Raw genomic sequence first — 20,050 nt, 5'->3', positions numbered from 1 at the left:
AAAAAAAAAAAAAAAAAAAAAAAAAAAGGTTCAGTTTAAAAGTCTTCCAGAAATCTTTGTTTTGTATAGGGTACTCAAGTCCTGGAAATAATTCATTATAATTTCACTTGTAACATCTCAAGAATTATTGTAAGCAGAAGAAACATGTTCAGAGACCAAATTAATCTCAAATTACATTCTTCAGTTGGTACTACCAATTCTGCCAATTTATGAGGTCATACCTGAAAACATAGCATAGAGGATCGTTCTTGTTAGCATATAAAATGTATGCAAAAAAGCTTTAGATATCCAATTATAGTGTGAAGAAAAATGAGCAATAATTCACCAAGAATGCGACATTGTAGCATGGGACTGTTTTGTTTGCTGTGATCAAATTTAGAAGGATGACTGATCTCAGTGCTGAAATAGGCGATGATAAGCATCACGGAGAAACATTTTTCCAGGGAAAGATTGGGAACTAATTCTCATCCACGATTAAATCTGTTCATCAAATATATTTTCTGAAATACATCTGCCACTTGCAGCATGAGATTATGGTTACAATTAGCAGCTGTTGTCAGCTCTGCTTCACCTCATTAGTAATCATGGATCTACAAAGTTATAGGGTTGATTATAGCTTTACAAGAACTGAAAGAACATGTTGCCTCATTTCACACCTATTTTATGCTTAACGTATTTAAAGTTCAATGATTTTTAAAAGAAATCCTTTCTACGGCTGTGGAATTGAAAAGTAACAAAACAAACTTTCTGGTGAGAGATTTAACCATGTCTCAATAAAATGTCCATGGCTTCAGAATAAACTGGAATAAATGTGTAAGTGCATTCCTATATAGAGCTGCTTCTCTCATATTTACTTGATTTTATTGCAAGAGGTAAAATAATAATAATCTAACAACAATATCACTAATCTCTGTAAAAAGATTTGAACTTTTTTCAAATGAAATTAAAAATAATGTCATTGTATAGCTAATACTCTATTCATTTTTGAGAGGTAATGAAGGTTGGATAGGTCGCAGCTATAAGAAACATGTTTCTGGAGCGCAGTAGCTGGAAAGTAAAATGACATCCTAGCTAAATTGACATAGTCAGTGGAAGAAATATATGGAATCTCTTAGAGAAAAAGGAATGTATTCCTGACATATCTCGCATATTACGCATTTGTTCTGGTGTCTGTAATTTAGTTTAAATTATTTGTGCTAGGTAAAATATATATATATATATCTGACACATGCTTGACTTTTAACGGTAGAACATAAAAATACAAAGAGCAAACAAGAAAAATGAAACGCAGAGTTCAGCTTCTGTGGGAAGAGAGCTCTTGTGCCCTCTTGCACATGTTCTTTGATGCCTATATGATTGGATCCTGTCTCTGTAGAAAGTATTCATACAAAAATTTATGACAATGGCCTTTTTTTAACTTATTGTCCAAAATTCAATGAGAGGAGACCAATAAAATATTGTTGTCATAATAGGCCATCTGCTGGAACATAGAGATAGCTTTGTTCTGTGTGCAGGGTTTATCAGGCTCTTTCTGGTCATTTGTGGTAATCCAATGTATTTATTATTAATAAGTAAATCAGAATGTCCTATTCTGTGTTGAAAATAGAAATTTGGCTGCTAAATAAAAGAAAATTATCTCTGAGCTTTGACAAATTGTGAGACATCGTGTGCACTGGAAACAAAAATCTGAATATAGACCTGGAGGTTGGCAATGTCAAAGTTAAAAGTGAGCTATTTCTGTATCATTAGAGAGTTTTCTTCATGGATTCTTAAGGTGAAAAACAGTGCCTTTCAAGGTTGTACCTAAGAGTAGGGTGGCCAGAAACCCAAATCTATTTTGATCTTGAAAAAAGATACAAATAATGTCAAAGTTTGACTTTTATCATGTTGCAATTGTTAGCTGTTCCTCAATCATAGAAATATCATAGAAATCTCTAGGCCAAACTCCAGGGCAACTAGCAATGAGTGCAAAAGGAAAATTTAATTTCCTCTCTGATATTCAATGGAAACAGTAGGAAAAAATCCAAGAACTATTCTGACATAAGCAGGTAATGGTTAACTATTGACCTTTCCAACAATAGAGAGAAATATTTACAGGTGAATATTATGAATTGAGCTCCATTCAATGCACAGATGTAGTTCTGTTCTTTTACTTTCCCTTTATTTTTGTGCATTTTAGGTTTATTTTTATTCATAAGCAGAATTTGTGTAGCTAAGGAATAAGTACATTTTTACTGTTCCAATGACTTTCTTTGCTTTTATCTCAAAAACCTTGTAATACTGATTTGGTTCCAACATCAATAAAACCCATATCAGGAAGTGTAAGAGAGTTGAAACCTATAGATAGGAAGCATAATATTTTGTTTCATGTTAGCCCAGCTGGAAATAGAGATTAAAAAGGAAAATTTCAATATAACTTGCATGCTCAGTTTTGCTACATTGTTATTTTACAAATCAGATCTATCTCTGATAATAGTCTTACAGAGAATTGTTAGCTAAAAGCCAACATGACTTCTGCTTCCAGAAAACAATAAATTAAAACAAAACATTTCTGGAAGCAGAAGCCTCTGTTGCCTGGCTGAAGTGAAGTGGTGTGATCTCGGCTCACTGCAACCTCCACCTTCTGGGTTCAAGCAATCCCCTGCCTCAGCCTCCTGAGTAACTGAGACTGCAGGTGCCTGCCACCACACTCAGTTAATTTTTGTATTTTTTGTAGAGATGGGGTTTCACATGTTGACCAGGTTGGTTTCGATCTCTTGACCTTGTGATCTGACCACCTCGGCCTTCCGAAGTGCTGGGATTACAGGTGTGAGCCACTGCGTTTGGCATAAATGATTGTATTTTAAGTGCCTAAATTCTTTTTATAACACCTTTTGGAAAGATTACAGTAACGATTACTGAACATCTTGAGGGAATACTATCATTTCCATGTAGTTCTGTTGTGGATTGCAGAATCCTACTGAATGACAAAAGGGAGATGGTTGAACTATTGCCATGTACTGGGAGTGAGGTAGAACCTAAGACCAGCTATATGAAGTTTTTTAGCCATTCCGCCATTTAGATGACACCCAATAACTTTTTCCACGGCCCAAATACTCTCTTTGAAGCAGTATCTGTGACTCTGCAATATTATTTTATAAAATATAGCAGAAAGTAAATTAAGCAAGCATCTTCATGGACTGTATTAAATTGTTAAAATTATGATCAGACACAAGTTTACTTAATAGATCCCTTAGGTTCAGCATAATTCTCAAACAATAGATTAAATAGTTATGCCCTGGCTGGGCATGGTGCCTCAGGCCTGTAATCCCAGCACTTTGGGAGGCCAAGGCAGGCAGATCACTTGAGGCCGGGAGTTCCAGACCGGCCTGACCAACATGGAGAAACCCTGTCTCTACTAAAAATGCAAAATTAGCTGAGCAAGGTGGTGCATGTCTGTAATCCAAGCTACTTGGGAGGCTGAGGCAGGAGAATCGCTTGAACCTGGAGGGCTGATGTTGTGGTGAGCCGAGATCGAGGCATTGTACTCCAGCCTGCGCAACAAGAGCAAAACTCCATCAAAAAAAAAAAAAAAAAAAAAAAAAAACAAAAAAAAAAAAAAAAAAAAAAAAAAAAAGAAGGATGTCCTTCAATAAACAATTTAAACAACAACAACAACATCAAAATACAGTTGAGGTTAATGTATGTTCACCCAATAATTTAAAAATTGCCAATACTTCATAATGTTTCAAAACCTAAATATCTATCAATTATGTTTGCTAAAGTCAGTGCCAAAGCATGAATATACTAAAGATTTATAATGGGAACTATGACTTTCCAATTCACTTGATCAAAAAGAAGTTCATAATAAGATAATATGTCTTTAATAAGATATCAAGAAAAATGAGGACTACACCAGGGGCTGATTAACCTGTTAATTGTCCTTCATTGCTTTTCCTGTTTCTGTTCTTATTCTAATCATTTTATCTCATAGTCTAAAACTGCTATATTAATACCTAGTCTGTAGAGCTACAGCATAGGATTTATCTAAGAGTTTGTTAGAAATGCGCAGTCCCAGCTCCCACCCCTGATCTATTGAATCAAACTCATTCGTACGTGATTCACCTAAATGTTAACGTTTGAGAAGAACTCACTTTTTGATATGGCTCAATTAAAGGCTCTGCAACAGAAATCTCAAAAAGATGTAAAAAATTAGGTAGTATGCCATAACATGGTCTGATGTAACTGAAGGACTGTCATATAAATTAATCTTTTCTAAAATTTATCTTTTAAGTATATATTAGATTTCTATTGCTGCCACACACACAAAATACTATAAATGTGTTATGTTACAGATGGGTGTGAACTTCTGTAGGTCAGAAGTTCAGTATGAGCCTCACAGGGCTAAAGTCAAGGTGCTGGTGTGAACAGGCCATTTTCTTTCTGCAGATTCCAGCCAGGGAATTGTTTCCTTGATCATCTGGGCTGTGTCAGTCAGCTTCCTTGCAGTTGTGTGTGCAAGGCCCCTGTTTTCTTACTGGTTGTCAGCTTAAGGACCATCCTCAGTTTCTAGAAGCTGCCTACATTCATTGTTTATTGGTTTGTGGCTCCTTTCCTTCAGCTTTAATGCCAGCAGCAATGGGTCAAGTACTTCTCATTCTCCAAATCTCTTCTTTTTTTTCTCTTCTGTTTTATCTCTCTAAACCAATTTTCTGCCTTCCCATGCCATTTTTTTGTTTGTTTGTTTTTGAGTTAGAGTCTTGTTCTGTCACCCAGGCGAGAGTGCAGTGGTGCTGTCTCAACTCACTGCAACCTCTGCTTCCCAGGTTCAAGCGATTCTCCTGCCACATCCTCTGGAGTAGCTGAAACTATAGGGGCCCGCCACCACACCCCACTAATTTTGTAATAGACATAGGGTTTCTCCATGTTGGCCAGGCTGGTCTGGAACTCCTGACCTCAAGTGATCCTCCCTCGTTGGCCTCCCAAAGTGCTGGGATTACAGGCTCGAGCCACGATGCCCGGCCTTCCCCTTCCACTTTTAAGGGCTCATAGGATTAAACCAGGCACATCTTGATAATCAGGGATAATCCCCCGTATGAGTGTTTTTAACCTTAATCACATCTGCAAAGTTACTTTTGAGGTGTAAGACAAAATCTTCACAGGTTCTGGGGATTAATGTATAGACATCTTAGGGAGAGGAGAGATTATTTTGCTAACTGCAGAGTGATGCAAAGCTTTAAATGGCATCTTCCATATACAGCCCTAATGAGAAAGTTACAGAACTCTCTGGTGATATGACATTTCATTTTGATTTGAAATAAGTTGGAGGGATAGATGGAAGGAAGACCTGTATTCAGCTGGATGTTTCTTGAATAAAAAGCCATTCATGAGCTATGTATTTTATAACAGCCTTCTCTATATTCACTTATAGAGGGCTCTGGACACACTTATGAATTTTTTTAACATACTTTTGAATTATTCATTACAACAGACTTAATCAAGTTTAACATTACTGTTTCATGTGTCTGAAGCACTGCAGTCAGCCTATGATAGGTGAACCAAGTGATACTTAAGAACTCACTTTACCAACTGCCGCCCAGATTCATGTGTATAAATAATGGTCCTAAAGTACACATAATCATGGAATTGTAAGTGGAAGGAGTCAAATACATGAAATTGCTCAAATAACAATTGTGTAAAATAAAAATTCAAGAAAGTTGTTAGCATTTTACATTTCACGTCTTTGTCAGGTCATTGTGGAAATTACCTATAATTTCAAGAAACGGTAGAAATAATAACCTTAGAAGAATGCCTGGATTTATCAGTCTCTCTTCTGTCAGATACTCTGTTGATCGGCATACTGATATGGACCGTATTTTCGGCATCCACTCAGAAAATGGCTCTATTTTCACTTTGAAAGCCCTTGACCGGGAATCATCTCCTTGGCATAACATCACTGTTACAGCCACAGAAATAAGTAAGTCGGAGCTATCTCCACCTGAACACACTGTCTTTCATCAAAGTGGTAAAATAATAGCACCAGCTGGACTCATTTTCTTGAGTGGTATGATTGTATCCTTAGCAAGATCTTAGAGAAATGGTTTAGAATGTCAACACATTTCTAAGTTATTTTTAAGGGTTATCAAATAATTCATTCATTTCAATTTGATATTCTTTTACACCTTATATGGGAGAGAAATATAATTTAGCCACATAAAAATAATCTAAGAAAATTATTACAAGTAATACTTCATTCTCAATTATATTTTCCTCAATTTTATTGTGCTTTTCATTTGGACCATGTAAGAGAGCTGAGATATTCATCAGCAGCCCAATTGAGAAAGTGCACACCACAAAAAGGATCTGTTGCTAAGCTACAAATGGGTGAGTGGTTTCACTGCTTCTCTGTAAATGAGACTGAAATCTTACACATGTTCTCGTTGCAGATAACCCAAAACAAAGTAGCCGCATTCCAGTCTTCATCAGAATTCTAGATATAAATGACCATGCTCCGGAATTTGCCATGTATTATGAAACATTTGTTTGTGAAAATGCAAAACCTGGGCAGGTAAATAAAATCATTAAAAAAGTTAAAAGAATATATTTTCTCTTTACAAGGTCAAATGACAATTCATCACTTTATTTTCAGGATTTCTTTTGTGCAAACTATTGTCCATACTTCTTGTCCACCATTTATTTATCTTTACCAAAGAAGTCACAGGGATTTTAAAAAGGTGATTTTAAAAATGCTTTTATGATGGAATAAATAATATAATAGGGAATATTATAACATATGTTTTAATTTATATACCAGGTTTATCATGAATATGACATATGTAGAAGCTGTCACCTGCATTCATAATTATGCTAATGCTGAGTTATATTCACTAATAGAATGAAAATACATTATAAAATAAAACATGAAGTATGAAAGTGAAATTGTTTTATGTTACTATAAAGATAATCATAATAATTGTTGTCTTGATTAGATTTTTCCACTTTTATAGTTTTACGAGATATTGATATGAGTGGTGTTTTGTAAGTTTTGAAGTTTCATAACACTGAAATGAAGTAGATTTGTTTGTAAAAAAAATTAGGAAGTCTTCTTACAAAGTAATTCTTTCAAATGTATATGTGTAAGTAATTCTAAATGCAGAATATGCTTATTTTTGACAAAAATATAGCATTTTTAATAACAATAACTGCATAATTTTTATCAAAGGTAATTTAATCAGTTAATTAACTACTTTAAAGAAAAAAATAGGTAGATGTTCATAACCATCTGTAATTCCATCATGTATTTTTAAGTTAGAAAATAAACTGAAATACAGTCTTTCTTCTACCCAGTAGAGAGTATTATGAACTGAGTATTTGTGGTCCTCCTCCAAATTCATATTTTGAAAATGTAACCCTAGTGTCTTGTATTTGGAGATGTGTTTCCAAGAAGTAATTAAGATGATGTGAAGTCATAAAGGGATTGAGCCTGATCTGATGGGATTAAGCATACTAAGAAGAGATAATAGAGAGCTCATGCTCTCTCTTTCTTCCTGTCCCTGAATTCATGGACCAATGAAAAACTATGTGAGAGAATTCAGGGAGAAGCCAGCTATTAATATTTGCAAACCCTCACCAGAAACCAACAATGCTAGCATCTTGAGCTCAACCCTTACATCCGCCAGAAGTATGTGAAAATGCATTTCTCTTGTTTAAGCCATTGAGTGTGTGGGACTGTTATGGCAGCCCAGCTGACTAAGACAGAGATACATAGCACATTCCACCTACATATACAAGAATACAAATGAGATTTTTATTTGTAATAACATGGAATTATTACATAACTATTTGGATTAAAAATTGCTTTTCTTTTTCAGTTTTCAATTTATAATGAGCATTTCAGTTTGATAAATAATTATTTTTAATTTGATGCTTAATTTTCGTAGCATAGTTATGCATTACTTATTCAGTTACTTCCTTCTTAATGAAAATTTGGTTTATCAACAAAACGTTACCCTAGCAGGTAGTACCATAATGAGCATTGTAGTGCATTATGGTTGTTTACCACCTGGTATTACTTTCCTTTGACGATATAATTCTCAAAGTAGGAGTAATTAAATTCTGCCTGTAAATATTAATAAATGTCCCCAAATACTTTTCCAAATCTGTCATAAGCTAGGTGATATTCCCACCAAATATGTATGATTGCCTATATACTTAGCAATTCTAGATTTTAAATGTCTGCCAATATGTAAATTTCTTATAACACTTTTAGTGTGAATTCTTTCAAATTCATGAAGACCAAACTTTTTTTTTTTCCATGAAAATGTGGCCTTAAAAATAATTTATAGCTGCATTAGTTTCCAAGGGCTGCCATGACAAATTACCACAAACAGAATAACTTAAAACACAGAATTTCATTTCTCATAGTTTTGGAGGTTGGAAGTATAAAATCAACGTGCAACAGGGCTATGTTCTCTCTAGAGGCTCTAGGAGACTACCTTTCCTTGGCACTCTCTAGCTTCATGTGCTTGCCAGCATCCTTGACATCCCTTGGCTTGTGGACCACAACTGCTCCAATCTCTGTCTCCATCATTTCGTGGTATTCTTCCTGTATCTGTTTCTGTGTCCAAATTTGCTTCTTCTTATGAGGATTCCAGTCATTAAATTAGAGTTCTCCCTAATTTAGAATGATCTTATTTTAACTGGATTTTATTTGCAAAGAGCCAATTTCTTAAAGCCACATCCGTAGGTACTGGGATTTAGGACCTGAACAGGTCTTTCTGGGGAACACAAGTCAATCGACAGTCACCTATAAATGTTCTTTCCTCGCTTATCTATTAGTATGCTTGCCTTTTATTGATTCAGGTGAGCTTTTGATATATTATATGCTAATACTTTATAAAAATTAAGTTAAACTGACATAACTAACATAATTATTTAATATATATTATTACCCTCATGGAATTTAACAAGGTTAAACATAGGAGAGAGTTTAAGTATATGTATATCTTCATAAAATATACTTACACAAGGCCCATCTAATAATTTCAAGAACTCAAATGTCACATAATTAAAAGAGCAATCTGTTTATGATTTAAATTATTACTAAAAGTTAGATTTGTTATTGCTACTTAGGAACAGGCGATTGAGCAAAAATATTAGATATTATAATTTTTTTTCATGCTCCAATTTTCTAAGGAGGAAAGTTTATTAAATTAATAATTGTGCACTTTCAAAAGCACTTTATTAAAAATACAGTTACATATCACTGTCAAAAATGATGAAATTATAGTTAATATAAAATTAAAGTGAAAAAAAGCACTGACTAGTGAGTATGTAGGTTAGTATGGTGCTAAAAGATATACAATGAAACAATGGAAAGCTTAAACTGCTGTGAATTTCAATAACTGTTCACCATATAATGTTAGACTATGATACCTGTTTGTTTTTGTAGAAAAGAAAGTTAAAAGTTAGGGTAATTAAGTGACTGTGATTTGAAATCACACAGATCGCACATACCCCAATGTGTAGCTCAGTGCTTTTTCTACTATAAAATGCTCAGTGAGATTTTTCTGCCCAACCCATAGTTAGCTGTTCTTTATTCCATTAGGGCACACTTCTCTCAGCCAAGCGGTGCTCTAATTTTGAAACCTCAACATTGATTTTACAAAACCTTAAAAGCATTTCTTTGTATACCTGTCTTTGCAAATACCATTAAGAGAAAAGCAAGCAATTTGAATAAAATAGTGTAATTGGGTGCCCATAGCTTCAAAATCATTTTATTTCTGATAGTACCTGACAAATTCATGTATTATTTAAAAATATATTAATAATATTGTTAATATATAGGGGCAATTGTGCTAAGCATTTGGTGTTTTTAAAAATGCATCTTCTATGTACTCATCCTTTGAAGAATTATTTTCTAGTGAACGTAACAGATTTCTCATCAATTAATAATAAAATGGACTGTTCCTTTTAACAATATCAAAAGAGGATAGGTATTGGAGGAGTTGAATTTTGGTTACATATCACTGTCATATTACATATGTAACTTTAAAGTGGCCAGATATAAGACAATAATGTATTCAGATACTTTGCAAACCATTGCTTAATGGATGTCTTTCACTCTTAACTAAGTTACCAAAGACAAAACCATAAAAAATAAAACATTGGCATAATTTTCTGAAAATGGCATTTATTTTGTTTTGCTGCTTTGTTTTTGTGATGTATTTAAAGCACAAATACATGGATTTAAGATATCTTGAAATAACATAAAATTATCTTAGGCTTAATTAATTAATTTATTTATTTTCGTTTCAGTTGATTCAGACTATCAGTGTCATGGATAAAGATGACCCTCCCCGAGGTCACAAATTCTTTTTTGAACCAGTGCCAGAATTTACTCTCAATCCGAATTTCACTATCGTAGATAATAAAGGTATTAAGAAAATTCTAAAACTAAAAATTATGAGACTTTAAGATACAGAGTTAAAAACAGTTAACAAAAGTTTTTGGTTCTTTACATTTTTTTTCTCCCCCAGATAATACGGCAGGGATCATGACTCGAAAAGATGGCTACAGTCGCAACAAAATGAGCACCTACCTATTGCCCATTTTAATCTTTGACAACGATTATCCGATTCAAAGCAGCACTGGCACACTCACAATTCGTGTGTGTGCCTGCGATAGTCAAGGAAACATGCAATCCTGCACTGCAGAAGCCTTGATTCTTTCAGCCGGCCTGAGCACGGGAGCTCTCGTCGCGATTCTGCTCTGTGTCCTCATACTGCTTAGTAAGCTCGGCCCCTCTGAATGCTCCTTTAACTCACAAAAATCTCTCCCTCACCGTTCAAGGATGGTGCACGGAGTAACACTTTTCTCTGTAAAGATAGAACATTTTCACTTTTCATTAAAATTGTTCTTTCAATTAGGAAAAATAAGCGGTTTTGTGTGTGGGGATAGGCCCAGCTTTCCAGAGACCAAAACCAAAGATCTAACAAATGCTGCACAAATGAATATTTTTAAAAATATATTTTATACTATTAGCTCTTATATCTTTGACTAACTATGGTCACTGTTCTAAGCAGATTTGATTTCATTGATTTTATCTTTGTGTCAAGCGTATAAATACTTTTTTTTCTTTTTTTGAGACAGAGTCTTGCTCTGTCGCCCAGGCTGGAGTGCAGTAGCACAATCTCATCTCATGGCAACCTCCACCTCCTGGGTTCAAGCGATTCTCTTGCCTGAGCCTCCAAAGTAGCTGGGATTACAGGTGCCCGCCTCTATGCCCAGCTAGTTTTTTGCATTTTTTAGTAGAGATGAGTTTTCACCATGTTAGTCCTGCCCTCGTGATTTGCCCACCTCTTCCTCCCAAAGTGCTTGGATTACAGGTGTGAGTCATTGCTCTGCGTCGTTAAATACTTTTTTTCTAGAGAAAGGCTACATAATTTTCTCCAAGTCACTCATTTAGAAAAGATTTTAGCTAGCATTCAAACATATTACTCTACTATAGAGTTTTCCTTTCTATTATTCTCAAACCAAAGACTACTTTACCCTTACAAATAATGGTTACTAACGAATTCTGAGTTATCTATACCAGATATCTAATATGCAAATGCATTAAAATTGTCACAATAAGACATTTTCCTCTATATAACTTGTTATATATTGGTGCCACATAATAAATCGAAAAGTTAAAATTTGTTTTTAAAATATCATTATGTCACTGTGGTCACATCTAGCCCTGCAATTCTTTCTAAATGAAATCATGTTCCAACAGCAAATGTTTTATTTGAGCATGCACTAACAGGACAACGATTTAATTCAATTAGACAGTTGTTCCACTGGAAAATATTCCAAAAAATAATTGTTTCCATCAAATATTCAGCCCAAATGCTTATGCTTAGGGCAGGAGAGCTAGCCAAATTTATGTTCTAGTGCTCATATGTGCTGGCTCCTTTTTTCTGCAAATGCTTTCAAACTATCTGGATGAAATCCCTTTGGCCAGATATCCTTGCAGGACTTCAGTAGGGGATTGATGAAAGTGAGGGAAAAACATTTGTCTCAGTTAAGATGATCCAACTATTACCGAAAACATTTTCTCAGTGTGGTTTAGAACAAACACACTGCTACCATCACCATCAGCAGTTTCAATCCCCACCTACTGCTAGAGTTCAAATCCTGGGTAAAATATTTTTGTATCCCTATGGAGATCAAAATTTGGCTTAGCCTTTTAGCTAAGTGCTACTGCTTTGACGTCGTTTTATTTGCTAAGGCAGTTCCACTTTCCTAATTTAGAATGTGAAAATATGTTTATTTTTAGATCATTTAAAAAATTTCTATATTAATGTAATGTATACACACACACAAAGACAGTCATGCATACATAGGGAATTGAAAGCATTCTTCCAAACAAGTTTAGATATACTATTTTTCTCTATGCAGAAATCCTAGAAGGTCTCTTCTTATATTCTGCAAATTCAGCCACCTTTGTTCCTTGAGCAATATAGAAACCCTTAATTTCTTATTTTTCACTCTCCCAGATCATTGCCTAAATGTCAAGTGATTTTCTATTATTGTTGTTAAAATTGCCAATTCAGAAATTTATATTTTCAAAGTTACAAAAGCATATTATTGTTCTTTTGAATCTTTATGGTAATGGCTGGACATAGTTATTGCATTTCTATAGTTAAGAGAGTTCGCTTTTTATAAGATGGTGACAAAACATTGACGATACTATTTTAGATGTACTTTCATACATTTTGAAGAAATGCAACTCTTAATTTATATCTATTTCACCAGGCAAGGTGGAAGATTAAAGCCTAGTTTTTAAACTTTTTGGTTCTAGGGACACTTTTGGCACTCCGATGAAGGACCTAGCCAGAATAATGATTTAAATTTATGAGTAAAAAATGTAAGACAAACAGGGAATTACGCTTATATAAATGAAACAAAATACACAAAGAAAAATGTGCTTGCTTATCAAATCATGCATGCCATGCTCTGGAGCAAGTCTAACTATGGTTTGATTTATCTGTCAAACTGTAATGCAATATAAAGTATCTGTCACACACACTGCCAGTATCACCATAATATATGCCAACATTCCTATTGGAAAGAAATGCCAAATTTCAGTTGCAGATGGACGAAAATAATGATGCACTTTTTTTCATTTCCTATCCTATTTTTTCTGAATTCAGTTCGCATGCCCCAGATTAATAAACTCAATCTAAGAGATGATCTGATAATTTTAATCCGGTAGAAAACAAAAAGCTCAGAACAGATTACTAATTGTGGGAATTAGTAAGTGTTTATTAGCAAAAAAACCCTTAATATAATTTGAATTACAAGATTGTTATTTTATTAATAAAAAGTAGAGAACTTATTAAATCATTTAATATTAAATTTAGAAAGAAATCTCTTTTTCTAGTGCATGACTCAAATTTGGTGGATGTCAGATCCATGTTGGACTTAATTAATCTTATGTTTATCTTTCAAAAGGAGAGTACAGAGGTCTCATTTTTACTGCAGAGTTTTTTTTTGCTTGTTTGTTTGTTTGTTGTAAGTGTCTCTAAGATGATCCTGAATATAGTTCAGCTCCCAAAGCCCATTCTGTGGAGGTTAACTACAGATACTTTTAATTATATTTTGTAAAATCTTTCTATAAGTTAGGAAGAGCTAAGAAAAGTGTACTGGCCAATATAAAATATCGCTGAACAGGGCGCTAGTGTAGTTAAAGGGGCCTCAGGGGCCATGTTGAAGTGTCGTCTCAAAGACAATGAGTATGCATTATTTAATCTGAATGTAAAAATTGAGAAAAGGAAAAATAGCTTCTTCAGTCAACCTTTTCTTATTTTTTGTGAAGCATACATAACACTGACAAATAGTTAAGTGCCCTAAAGTAAAGGAAACCTAGTTTGTATTTTTCCCTGGTAATGTTGAAGTGTGTTTTGGAGATATTTTCTTGAGTTTATTCTCACATTTCCTATATGTAAATGTATGGGCTTGTCAAACTTTTAATGGAAAATTTATATTTTGAAAATTATGTTGGCTTCTTTTTAAATGAATCTTATTAATTGCAACACGCACTTATTAGGAAAAGGTTCATCTTCCAATATACATAATAATTTGAATTCCAGTATTATGAGAAATAAGAAAATACATTATATGAGGGGAAGTTCACAGTTGACTTTGTAACATAGACATGTAAACAATAAAAATAATAAAGCAAGCAGAGGCAATACAATTAACATTTCATTCCGCCGAAATCAGACCGTGTGTGTCAAAGGAAGTCCTCATTAACGATGCAATCTGAGATGTTTTTAAAGATAAGTTAAAGATGAGTTTGAGTTTGAATTTTATGTTGTAACTTTTAGAGTTATATTTCATCTTTCCAAGCCTCCTGCAAAATTAGACCACTAAAGGAATTTAGTCAAACATAGGCGATATGGGTAGTGATAAAATCAGTGATTTGTACATATTCATGTGTGTTTGTATACACACACATAACATATGAATATAATGCATATACAAGTATATATGTATCTATATTTGTGTAATGTTTTGCATACATTCCCTTGAATCATTAAGAAATTATATTTGTGCCAAACTGAAAGGAATGATCAATATCATTATGATTAGAATTTTAGCATTTTTGTATTTGAAACAAGTGCCCATTTGTAAAGACTGCTGAGGTGTCAGGCAGTTACAGTTGGACACATATAATAATTGTACTTGAGTAAAGCTTTTTCAATGCCAGAAGTTCATAGGAGAGTATGTCTTGACCGTAGATTAATGGCATGGTAATACCTGCTCCTTTATCAATACGGTACATCCAGTTATTGCCTTGAGGAACTCTGTATTTGTACAGGGTAGTTAATTCTTTTTATTCAATCAATCTTAGTATCTCCTGCACCAAGCAAATTTCACACACAGAAGTGTGCTCTATTTTATCCTGACTCATGAAATCTCACGGTTTTCTCATTTCTTATTAATAGTTTTAGTCGTGCTGTTTGCTGCATTGAAGAGGCAAAGAAAAAAGGAACCTCTGATAATTTCAAAAGACGACGTCCGGGACAACGTTGTGACCTACAATGATGAAGGCGGTGGGGAGGAAGATACCCAAGCTTTTGACATTGGCACATTAAGGAATCCAGAGGCGAGAGAAGACAGTAAACTTAGACGGGATGTAATGCCTGAAACGATTTTTCAGATCAGGAGGACTGTGCCTCTGTGGGAAAATATTGATGTACAAGATTTTATCCATCGAAGATTAAAAGAAAATGATGCAGACCCAAGTGCACCTCCATACGATTCACTGGCAACATATGCCTATGAAGGGAATGATTCCATAGCAGATTCACTCAGTTCTTTAGAATCTCTTACAGTTGATTGTAACCAAGATTATGATTACCTCAGTGACTGGGGGCCTCGTTTTAAAAAACTTGCTGATATGTACGGGGGTGATGATAGTGATCGAGACTAAGAGGATTGTTTGATTTGGTCATTTTAGTGGGAGTACTATGTTATTAGATTGAGTGGCCTGAATTATCACCCTGGAAGGAAATTTTTCAAAAAATTGAAATTACAAACAATACATAGGTGTTGTCTTAGTGGGGACTTGCTTAATCAGTAAGTATTCGTGAATGAATATGAATGACATAGATTTTTTAAAAAGTAATAATCAGTTCACCCTCTTTGCCTAACAATCTCGGAAGGAAAGTATATCACATCAATAATCAATAAAAATACTTAAAAGGCTTTTTGTGCCTTTTCTTAGGTATAATAATTTATAAATGTTTTCTTAACTGACTTTCAGTCACCTTTACTATTAAACTAAACATTGTGCAACTGCTTTGTAAATTAATATGGAAAAGATATAACCCTAATGAAATAGGAATGACTATTACTGCCATATTTATTTAGTTGAAGAATGTCTGTGTTAATTCATTCATATTTTTATAAATGTATATTTATATTTTTGTATTTTTATGAAATAAACTAGTATTTATAAAATACATTTCATTTTATTTAATTCCTAGAGACAGATCTGATCTCATTTATAACAAAATGTTTTACACTTTCAAATGTAAAACATGATTCACTCAGGGAATAAGCAGTTCAGAAACTACTGCATGAATTTGGACCTACAATGTAGTGAAAGCATAAAATAACTTGGTACAAATTTTTCCATTTCAGTCACTTAAATATGGACTAATGTTTATAGGACCACTGATGTCTAATTATCAATAGAGTATGAGACACATTTGGAATATAAAATATTACATGTATATATATATAGTTGTGGATAATAAACTTTGTTTTTTTGCAAGTCTTTACTATGGGATCAACCAGTGAATTATATTTGAGAGTAAATGAAGTGTGTGCCAGTAATGTTATGTAAATCTAGAAAAAATATAAATCAATCTTATTTCAATAATAGTATACTTTTCAAAATGAGAAATCATAGTTCTGATTTTTTTTTCCTTCATGATGAGACAATTCATGGGATATGTGCTCAGCTGTGGGTAACATGTTTAAAATATGTATTGAAGACTAGAGAGTTTGTTTTCAAATTTATTATTTTATTGAGGAAATTCCAAGTCATCGTATTAGAGAAAATTTTGAAAGAGCTAAAGGAAAAGTAGAGAAAAGAAACCTAAAAGAATGTGATGGCTTACTAGTGATTGTGATTGTGCAGAAAATAGAATACAGGCATCTCAAAGCATGGGAGAGAAGAAGAGATGGGAATCTTAACCATCATCTGCAAATATTTGAAAGATTGCCATATATAAACTGGCCCTGATTTGGCCTAGAGGATAAAGTTTAAACCAAGAGATGGAAACTTCACAGAGAGATTGCATGTTATCTATTTTCTGTGCCAAGAATTAACCTTTTATTTTTCTTTAATTATTCATCCTTTAAGCAGCGAATGCCATGCTCATGGTGATTCCTAGGTGGAATTCAGAGAGGAGAAATTTAACTTTGTCTAGTCTGTTACCAAGAGATTTTAAGGAGCAAATACCAAATTATAAACAAGTACTTATTTGTTGTTATATCACTAAGCTTTTGTAGACCAAGACTAACTCTAGAACTTTATCTTCAATAGCTAACACATATTAAGGATTTAACTTAATGCTAAGAAAAAAAAAATACTATTAAGAATTATTTGAAATGTTTCTGCTGATCACAATCACCTAGAAAACAGAAAGATTTTAGTTTTAGTTTTAATTTAGATAATTTTAGTTTTACCTTAGAAAATAATTAGTTTCCCCATTGCCAAAGCTCATCCATCATAGATCAGACAAATATCTGAATATGATATACAGAGGGGCTTGAGGTAATTAAAAAACAAATTATGCATCTAGCAAGCCCTTTTATAATCAATCACTTTATTCTATAATCACTAGAAGATTAAGTAACAATAAGTAAATCAACTCTAAGAAGACCTATACTGACTGTACATGTAGTGGCTGTTTAAAAAAAGAAGACGTTATGTGGCAGGAGAGATGAGGAAATTGATAGTTATGTAGCTTGCCTGGGCTTACCATGCTTGAAACACTAAGAGCACTGCAACAAACCAAGCTACTTATAAGCTATAGATCTACAATTGATGTGAGAGAGTCATACCACCATTAGATAGAATAAGGCATTAAATTTTTTAGCTTGTGAAATATTGTTTGGCTGGTTTATTTTTTGACAAATAATGAAGTTAGTTTCAAAGTTCTCCCTTTCTTTGATCTGTGAAATGGCTGACCTATGGTAGTCTTTCTAAGAAGGACAGAGCTAGCAGAATTAATATTAACTGATATATGATTGTTTTTCTATACCTGACTTAAATATCATGAATCAGAGGATCTGATTGAATCAAGGAAATTAACAGATCTGTGTAATACTAATATTTTCTATAGTTTTCTAACAATCTATGAAATATCCATAGTAGGGGAAATGCATTTAGAAGCCAGATGGACAAGATTTTGTTATTTTCTTACTAGCAGGCTAAATGAATCATTGAAATTCTTCAGAAAAACAGACATCATAATATTCACCCTATTGGATTGGGAATTTATCTTACTAGATGCACACAATATCCTCAGTAAGATTAGTTTCTATTACTTTATTCTCATGAACTATGGGGTTGGTAAAATTTGAAGATAATTTATTCTTAATGTGTACTTACCAAACTAAATTAATTAGCTCTGATTATTTCAAACTAAAATAGAATTAAATTAAAATCAATTGAGTAACCATTATCCCAAATATAATTAAACTTAATTTCATTGTTTTATTTAGAAAGTTCAATAATTTTCAGAATATGTCTATATTTATATCTGAATTTCTGTCAGTATGAATAACCTCTCTACACTATTTGAATTTTAATAGAAGCCTGGATATTATTCCATTCAATTTTGCTCTCAGGCACATTGAATCGATTCCAATAACTTAAACACAAAACTTAGTAAAGAAAATAAAATAATATTAACAATAAAAGTAAGCCAACAAACAAGAACAAAAAAACAATAATATCTTACCTTAGTCATCGGTGGATATTGATCATTCCTTTTACTGGAACAAGTATCATAATTGGCCTCCAGGATTCTTTATTCTGTTGGTTGTTCTTTAACTTTACTCTGTCTTTGTTACTGGTTCTTTCTCTTCTTTTCTAGCTCTTTACTTTAGAGTTACCCAGGCTTTCTTCCTGTCTAGTTAAATTCAGGTCCTCAGTATTCTTATCAATTTTCCAGTTACTATACATGTCCTTATCTATATCTACATAAGATATAGATTGAAAATTTCTGATTTTATGCCTCCCACCTTCACCTCTTTCTAATAATCCAAACATATACCCAACTACCTATTCTAAATTTCTACTTGAATAGACATGCCAAAAGTAACGTGTCCAAATTTTAACTGCTAATTTCCATTCCAATCTTTTCTCAGCTTGTCCCATCTCAGTTAATGAAAATGCTATCCTTCTAATTGTCCAGGCCATAAACCAAGCAGTCAATCTTCATTGATCTCATTCTGTTATCCTCCATATCTAATACTTTAAAAAAATCCTACTAATGATGCCTTCAAAATGTAACAGGTATACAAAGACTTTTCATCACATCTCCTGCTACAATGCTGGTCTAATACTCATACTTGATTACTGCAATGTGCTTCTAAGTGTTTCTTCTCACTAGCTTCTGTTCCTGCCATCTATTTCCAACCCAATACAGAGCAGGTATGCTTCTTTATTTAACTAGCTAAGTTTAGACGTGTCACTTCTCTTTTCAGAGCTTACCAGTTGTTCATTTACAGTGAGAGGCAGTTCTCATAGTGGCCTCTAAAGACCCGTCAGATCAGATTTCCATTATTTCTCTGATAAATTATTCTTATTTCTTTCACTCATTTCAGTTCAATTATTCTGGATTCCTTGTTTTACCTCAAAATTGGCAAGCATTTTTTTCCATGTGACTGACTAATCACTTTCTTTGGAGTAATCTCTCCCTGCATAGCCACAAAGTTAACTTTATAACTACCTTCAAGTCCATTTTTAAATGTGACCTTTTTAGTGAGAAATATATTGGCTGGTCTATTTAAAATCACAGTCCTCCACACCCATTTCTCCTTTCTCTGTTTTTGAAAATACACATTTGCCACAGCACATTTTATCAATCAACCTGATATATAATTTGTTTATCCTTTTAATTTTTGTCTCTCTACTTCTACTAGAATGCTTGATCTCTTTGGACAACAAATTTTATCTATTTTATTCATTAAAGTGTCTCAGGTGCCCAGATTGTTGTCTCATACCTTGTTTGCATGCAGCAAATACTTGCCAAATGTTGAATAAAATGCTCAGTATTTACGTATGAGCGTTTTTAAAATTTTGTAGAATATTATAAATAGTTGGGAGGTTAAAAAACAAATGTGGCTGGTATTACAGGTGGCTCATGCCTGTAATACCAGCACTTTGGGAGACAGAGGTGGTAGGATTGCTGAGGTCAGGAGTTCAAGACCAGTCTCGGCAACACAGGGGAAAACCCATTTCTACAGAATTTTCATATACACATATATATATATATATATA

General features: G+C 33.5%; 1 protein-coding gene across 1 annotated transcript in view; it reads left to right on the top strand.

Annotated features, from left to right (window-relative positions):
- Positions 1-15,735, top strand: part of CDH9 (cadherin 9) — a 159,607-nt gene extending 143,872 nt beyond the window's left edge. Inside the window, exons 8-12 of the mRNA XM_017501017.2 lie at positions 5,820-5,956; positions 6,426-6,547; positions 10,297-10,414; positions 10,518-10,769; positions 14,973-15,735. Coding sequence (XP_017356506.1) covers positions 5,820-5,956; positions 6,426-6,547; positions 10,297-10,414; positions 10,518-10,769; positions 14,973-15,460 — 1,117 coding nt within the window. The 3' untranslated portion in view covers positions 15,461-15,735. The remainder of the gene's footprint in view (positions 1-5,819; positions 5,957-6,425; positions 6,548-10,296; positions 10,415-10,517; positions 10,770-14,972) is intronic.
- The last annotated feature ends 4,315 nt before the right edge of the window (positions 15,736-20,050 follow it).

This window comes from Cebus imitator, unplaced genomic scaffold, assembly GCF_001604975.1.
Source record: "Cebus imitator isolate Cc_AM_T3 unplaced genomic scaffold, Cebus_imitator-1.0 Scaffold276, whole genome shotgun sequence".
In the NCBI taxonomy this organism is placed as follows: Eukaryota; Metazoa; Chordata; class Mammalia; order Primates; family Cebidae; genus Cebus; species Cebus imitator.
This window is presented reverse-complemented; position numbering and strand designations above follow the sequence as displayed.